At 39.0% G+C, this 7,560-nt stretch overlaps 1 protein-coding gene across 1 annotated transcript; it reads right to left on the bottom strand.

Annotated features, from left to right (window-relative positions):
• Positions 1 to 1,614: 1,614 nt before the first annotated feature.
• Positions 1,615 to 6,023, bottom strand: LOC104435682 (toll/interleukin-1 receptor-like protein). Its single transcript, XM_039307224.1, has 2 exons — positions 5,500 to 6,023; positions 1,615 to 1,747 (listed from the first exon to the last, which is right to left on the bottom strand). The coding sequence occupies exons 1-2, from the start codon at positions 6,021 to 6,023 to the stop codon at positions 1,615 to 1,617; spliced, it is 657 nt and encodes a 218-aa protein (XP_039163158.1).
• Between the last annotated feature and the right edge of the window lie 1,537 nt (positions 6,024 to 7,560).

The following is a 7,560-nucleotide window of genomic DNA, read 5'->3' as shown; positions in this document are numbered from 1 at the left end:
AGTACATACTACGCATAGAATGGTAGCAGATCCTATGACAAAGCCAATACCTAGAGATGTGTTTTGTGGCCATATGAAATCTCTAGGATTGCGTAGAGGATGATGTATTGAGTATTGTAATTTCCCTAAGAGTTCACATTTGATGAATTTGTGTTTTCATCATTAATGCCTACGAATCTTAGTTTGATCTTTATGCATCTTAATGCTCAGTGCATTATTTTAAGTTGAGGAAGTATGTCGGACAGATATAAGATTAGCCCACTCACACGAGTAATCGCCTCTATTTACTGTGTGATAAATAGAGATGAGACTGTTTTTAAGCTTATTATCTAGGTGATAATCGAGAGCTCAAGCTTAAAATACGTATGTCGCCTTAACTGGGTGTTAAGATGAGGACATAATACTTACTATATCCGAAAGTAAAATACCCCACATATTTCACTTTATCTGTCTATGATGCCAGATGTGAGTTCTCATGAATTTTGTGAATGAGTAGATACGTGAACTCAAGTTAGACATTGGGTATGTCTGAACTATTATCTGTACGGTATTGAAAGGTGTAGACATACGCTCCATGGGAAAGGAGTTATTACCGTAATACGTATTTCATACTACGTATGCATGAGACGACCAATAAGAGTGACAAAAGTTTGATCTCAACTTTTTATGTCGTGTGAGACTCTTGAGGAAAAGAGTTCCTCAATTTTTTAGTCCCCTCATGACTTTTACTTATTCTCAAGATTTCTATTTAGTGTTTGCTATCTTAGGATGTTGCCAATGGTCATGAGTTTGATTCGATCTAATGGGGCATTTCTAGAAAAGCAAGCTAAACTGAAATTGAGAGTTTGAAGGGAAGAGGAATATCGAATTTGGAGAATCACATTGTGGTTTTGTATTCACTAGTTAACCAATTATGACTGTCTTTGGGATAATCATAATTGTGAATACAATATATATATATATATATCATTGTTTAAAAGAGATTAAGAGATATATAAATGTGATCGATCGATCTAGGTACGCATACTAAATCTACTCGGAGTGTGACACCCATTATGAGCTGCTATATATTCCTAACGAGATGTATAGCAACAAGCTCTCAAAGTATCTGGTCGCACGGATTATTCACGGTATGAATGTTGAAGAGAGGTAAAGAGAATCCTGTTCGGCCCACCATGTGCGAGTGGGAGATGATGGTTTTATATGAGATGGGCTTAAGGCCCGTCCACCCATGCTGGGCCCAAAAGGCCCGGCCCACGGGAATATGGCCCGTGGATGGGGGAAGGTATAAAAGGGTGGAGAGAGAGAGAGAGAAGACAACTGTTGGAAATCAGAATTCACGTACGTCTTCTCCTCTCCCGCGCGCTCTCCCTCTCCAAAGAAAAACAAAAAGCATACGGCACGTTTTTCTTCCCATCAAGGCTTAATTGGATCGAACAGGGCCAAATATCTTCCTCTTATCGGCGTCGGTGTCTAATCTGTGGCTAACAAGGTACGCTCGAATCCGTGGTGTGCTTTACGATCGGTGATATGTGTTTATCCCGGACTTCGTCTTCCGCATTGATTTAGGGGTTCGATTTAGTGTCGAATCCTGTTTTTGGGAATCCGTTATTCCTAACAGTCGTCGTCGCTCCTTTCGGAGGATCTTGTCCACTTCCGCGCGTCAGACGCTTCACGATCATCGTGCAAGACGAGGGCGGCTTCTGTCGTCGCCGTCATCCCAGACTCCGCGAAATGTCCGACATGCCTGCAACAAACAGATTTCAAGAGTGGACTAAAGCAGCGAGTAAAACTAGATGGAATTCCCTGTAACATGGACGTAACTCTCCAGAAAGAGAACTCAAGACACCTTGAAACTAGGACTCGTCACCTCCGACAGGAGATTTGGAACAGGGAGAGAGAGTACCACCAGCCAATAACACCATTAAAACCAAAGGACAAAAATCCTTATGTGGAAAGAGGCCCTGCAGATCAATCCAAATTATCCATAACGTTTCATGTCCAAATAATTTCTTGAACAATGATATTTTTCGTTCATTTACTTTTGTAGATGATTCAAATGGTCATTTTAAAAAATATACTTCAATTATTCATTTTTCACAAAACAAATTCGTTATAATAATCTAAATAACATCATAATTTAATAATACATGTGTTCCAAACATTAGCTCTATTGCCCGTGGATAGCAACAATAAGGAAGACTTGATGCTTAGGACTTGATGGACAAGATTGTCATTCTAATGTGTAATAAGCACATAATTAGGGTACACTCTTTATATAACATACTTAGGTAAAAACTTGAGAATTATCAAACAAAGATGTTGAAATTGAAGTAGAGGGACACTTTTAAATGAAAACTTAGTCACTTTTACGAAGGCCTTCAACAAAGCTGTTGTGTACCAATATGACTACAATCATTCCATGGTGGAATATAGGTAAGTTACTAATACAACCTCTCAAGGAAAGAGTACCATCACTTCTATCAAATGGAAAACGGAGAATTGTCATACGCAATGCAACATTAAGAACTATCAAATTGGACCAGGACTTCAATCGATGGCTCATCTAACTGCTCAATTCTGATTTCTTTCTGAAGCCTCTCTTCCTGGTGAAGAAACCCCATCAGTACCACTGCCTTCATCTTGAGCCAGCCGTTAACACCTTTGCTGGTACCTCTAACAAAAAACCGTCATCTTATGGCGGGGTCAGTGAAAGAACGTGCCATATTGTGGTGGGCTCTGATTTGACTGAACCTGTCGGCCCCTATAAATCCAAAAGATCCCCTAAAAAAGTTGACTGAACCAATCAGCCCCCAGGGTGTCATCATGTGGTAGGCTCTGACCGAACCTATCAGCCCCCCAAAAATCTTCTAAAAGAGTTGATAGGAGGGTGTCATCATGTGGTGGGCTCTAACTGAACCCATCAATAATTATGGGACGGTTTTGGCAACGTCCTTCGGCCCCAGACATGAAGTTGTTCTTCTCTTGAAAGTGGACTATAATAACCTTCTGGGCTTGAAAAGAGGTACAATTGTTTGGGTTTCCCGAGGAAATTGTTGTCATATGTCTAAAGTTACTGTGGCAATAAGGCCAATTCATGACTTGTGAATTGCTTGTTTAGACTGCAAGTGGAATACTGCGAGCTGCTGTCCAGGGACAATGGTGGAAGCATCTGACAAGATAAAGATAGTGGGGAGTTCGAGTACGAATCTGGGAATGGCGGAGGGACTTTTCTCTGGTTGAATTGAGGAGTCGTACCGAGAAGCTTCTTTCTTTTTGAGCTTGGTGTTCCAGTACTTCCTGACGTCCTTGTTGGTTCTACCCGGTAGCTGAGAAGCTATTAGAGCCCACCGAAAATTTGGTGCGCCAAAACTGTGAGGCTACTGTCATTAAGAGATGTATGCTAAAAGAGATGATCAGATATAGAGTCCACAGTTGCAGATTCATTCCTGATACATGCAAATTCTGGAAAGAAAAGATGCCAAGATTAATACACTCATCACCCATTTTTGTTTAACCCTATGCTGTTCTTCTCTTGGATCGTTTCGAAATTTTATGTGCTAACAATTCCATCATATGAGCATCAGATTAGTAAGTAGCTGATTTTTCCCAGTGTGGGGATTTTGTCCTCGATCGATGAAAAAGACGAGAACGGAATACCTGCTCCCAATGGTAACATAGAGGGTGCAAATAATTGTGTCTTCCTCATGGGAAAATTCACCAAGCTTAACGTCGGGCTTGAATTGATTAGGCCATCTAAGCCCATAGCTCTTTCCACATCTCTCGAGATCTGATCCACAAGTAGAAAACTCAATCAGAAGATCAAAGAAAACACACGCGATGAAGAGAAGCAAACTAGTAAGAAAGTTCTGTGCATAGAAAGCTAGGACTAAACTGTTTTTGCATCTAGTTCTAATACTACTTGAAAGAAATAAGTATGTTCAGTGAGACAATATCAAGGAGATATCTGTTTGATTGGCATGAGAATTTGGTTAATACTTGCTAATTCCGTCTCGTTCTTAATTGAAATACTATAATTGTTACCAGCCTTTTGAGGAAGAGAAGTCCAATTTCCACCAAATATTATGTTAACAATTTGGCTCAAAAAATCGATCGGTTGGCTAGGCATAGCTTTTTGTAGATTGATATAATGGGACGGTTTTGGCAATCTGATAGTAGTAATACCATTATCTCCCGAAGAATTGAGAACATTCAAGGGTCTGCAGATTTGGGCTGATGTGCAGCGAGATCGACATCCATGGCATCTCCAAAGTTGGTATTTTGCAGCTGTCCTGGCAATCCCAAAGCAGGTACACCATTATATCCTAAAGAAAGAACCGGAACATCAATGGGATTAGTAGACATAGACCGACATAAGCACAGATCTATGATCTTATATAAATTTTGGAATGGATAATTATGAGACTTTACTATTCTGATGTCAGGGAAAGTGCTCTTATTTCTTTTTTCTTTCCTTATCCCGCACATCTTTTTAATTTTTCTTGTCACTGGCCTTTGTTATTTTAAGTGCTTCAATTGACAAAGGGCCCTTTCCCTTCACAAATTGAACAGTGTATATCTCAATTTTTGACATATAAGTTTAACCAACCAACTTTCTTTTCTAGTGTGATCTTCCAGTCACCATTTGATAAATATGCACATATAAACATGTTGCCTCTGTGTTTTTTACACCTATTCTATCAACCTATTAATAGTCATATCTTGTCAAAATCTACTTAGTATCACCCGAACTTTTTTGTACCATGTTAATCCCTGCATCATCTAAAACATAGATCTCTTGAGATTTGCAGTGGCAAAGTTATGACGACAACTATTTTTGTAGGTCAATAGTTCTACAACACTTCACAGATTCACAAATGTCCAAGAGAGAGTTACAGCCTCCAAATTGATTGGAGATTTAATTAAAGGCAACACTTGCAAGAGTGATCTTACCAATACTGCCCAATCCTTCGATGACCAAGCAACGGATGTCACTAAATCCTTCATTTAAAAATTCATGATGCCCTCCATATGATTAGCAATCCGGACTAAATGATTAGGCAGATTTCTCCTTCTTTTCTTCAGCTTGGTCAAAACCTCGTCAACAATAATGGTGATGATTCCACCATGGCTGGCATGATGACACAAGCATCTTAGCATGAAACAGATAGCAGATAAATTTTCAGAATTCATAAATATCGTAGACACGAATCTAGTCAGATTTCTAAATGGATGAGATTTTGTCAAATGGAATATCGCTTTATTAAGTAAAAGGAAATCTCGACTTATGAAATAATTGGATCAGCACTATGTTTGGATGAGTGGTTTGGGAAAGGAAGACAATAAATTACAAGAAAAAAAGAACCGCCGATTAACTAAGGTAGCACGCTTAAAAAGAGAAATATGGCAGAAAATTCTAATCCTTATATCCATCTCACTTATAATTGCCCGAAAAAACAAAAAGGAGAGAGAAAGCAGATTCCGAACCTATACTCTTACCCTTTGTCCTTCAAGCTCCATCCCTTGATTCTCGCGACCTCGGTCAGAGCCTCCATCCATTGCCGAACTTCATCCCGGCCAAACGTCTCCTCGTGCTTCTCTATATCGTCGAGGTACAATCGAGTTTTTAGCTTCACGTCATCAGAATTTACGTCAAAGAAAACAGGTAGGATCACTTTGTCATTCGCTTTGTTTGAGCACTGCACTATGTGGGTAAGCTCGCGAAGACACCATGTGCTGGATGCATAGTTCCTAGAAAAGATCAGCAAATATACTTTGGAGGATTCGATGGCATGGAGAAGCTCGCCTTTGATCTTTTCGCCCTTTGAGATCTCTTCTTCGTCTCTAAAAACACGAATCCCAGCTCCAGTCAGGAAGTAATAGAGACAATCGGTGAAGTTGAGGCGGGTGTCACAGCCTCTGAAATTCAAGAACACATCGAATTCATCCCCCGACGACAAACGGCCCTCTTCAACACAAGCGGACGTCGTCGCTGTGTCAAATGAGTCCCACTTTCTCTTCATCCTCCTTCAGGGGCTCAAAATCATCATCGAATTTGATCGAAGGGAGATATGAAGTCCTTCTTGCCGGATCTGATCCTGGGATTCCTCGTTAGGAATTAGCGAAGCGCCGGAGACAGGAAAGTGCGATGCGCCTGCGCTGTATTTTCTCGGCACGGAGAGTAAAAATGATAAGCGACGACTTTAACCGGTCAAGCCAATGAAAAATCCTCCAAAGCCGCGCAGTCCACAGTCATCATGCGTATCAATCTAAACAAAATAAATCACTGTACAAAAAGGTATTAAATGGACAAAACTTTGCATTAATGGAGATAACTATGAACTCCAAAATACCATAAATGTACTAAATTGTAAATTCTTTGAACTCAATCTGTTCAAATAGCAAAATCAAGAAACCACCCCCATCACGCGCTCTTCATGAATTCATTACTCTCCTTCGCTCTTGAAATATAAAGTTGAGCAAGCAAAATTACGGCTCTCTAAGTGAGAATCACCATTTCTGTGGAATGAGCATGAATGATGCAATTTTACAATAATTAAATCACGATTGAGCTAATATATAATACCATTTATCACATCTCATTTCTTGATATAGATACTAAACTCATTGCTCATGTCAAAATACGATGGTTATGCTTCACCAAGTGATAAGGCCTAGAAACTACAACAACTGTAGTTAAGCCTTAAAAATCGCATAGGCTGCGATTAAATCCTAGAAATGACATCGGTTGTGACTTGTGAACATATACTCATATCCCAAAACGTCTGGTCAACCGTGAAACACTAATCCAATATCCATAGAACATAATCCAACCTGTCGACATGAAAAGGTATGGACTGGATTCTCCTTACATAAATGGAAATAACCTAAGGTCCAAAATACCATAAATGCACCAAACTAGAAATTCATTAAACTCAGGTAAGCTTCATTCAAAGGCCAAAATAAAGAAACCACCCCCATCATCACAACCTCTTCATAAATTTGTCGCCCTCCTCCATTCTTGAAACGCAAATAGTAATGTAAAGGGAGGGTACAAAACCATGGTTCAATAAGTGACAGTCACCACTTCTATGGACCGATCAATGCATGATGCAATTTGACAATAGTTACGCTGTACATCAAAATCGCACTTAAGTTAGCATACAATACCACTTATCACAAGTCATTTCCATATCATAAATGGATATATATCTTTATATATCAAAACTCATTATTCAAAATGAATTAATAAAAATTATTTTTATCAACATCAGAATTGTTTAGGTGTGGATTAGTATTGATGATTTAAATTCCTTCCATCGGCTAATTTTGTAAATGTTATGAACAATCATTTGAAAGAAGTATATTTTTTAAGTCATTGATTTTTAACGAAATAAACACACCTTGAAAAAATACTTCCAAAATTTTTCTTTCTTGACTTTTCTTTGTTTAGCCCCGTTAAGGACTAATTGTAAAAATAAAAGCTAAACCACTTTAATCACCAAAAGAACACCGAGACTTTCTTAGTTGTCCATTTAAGCTAACTTTGCTTCGGTCATT

Source organism: Eucalyptus grandis, chromosome 2 (genome assembly GCF_016545825.1).
Source record: "Eucalyptus grandis isolate ANBG69807.140 chromosome 2, ASM1654582v1, whole genome shotgun sequence".
Taxonomy (NCBI): Eukaryota; Viridiplantae; Streptophyta; class Magnoliopsida; order Myrtales; family Myrtaceae; genus Eucalyptus; species Eucalyptus grandis.
The sequence above is the reverse complement of the archived record's forward strand: the minus strand, read 5'-3'. Positions and strand labels throughout refer to the sequence as shown.

Coding starts and splice junctions, on each gene's coding strand:
- LOC104435682 (XM_039307224.1), bottom strand. CDS start 6,023: ATGAAGAGAAAGTGGGACTCATTTGACACAGCGACGACGTCCGCTTGT. Junction 1,748..5,499: donor TGGAGCTTGAAGGACAAAGG/GTAAGAGTATAG, acceptor TGTTTGTTGCAG/GCATGTCGGACATTTCGCGG.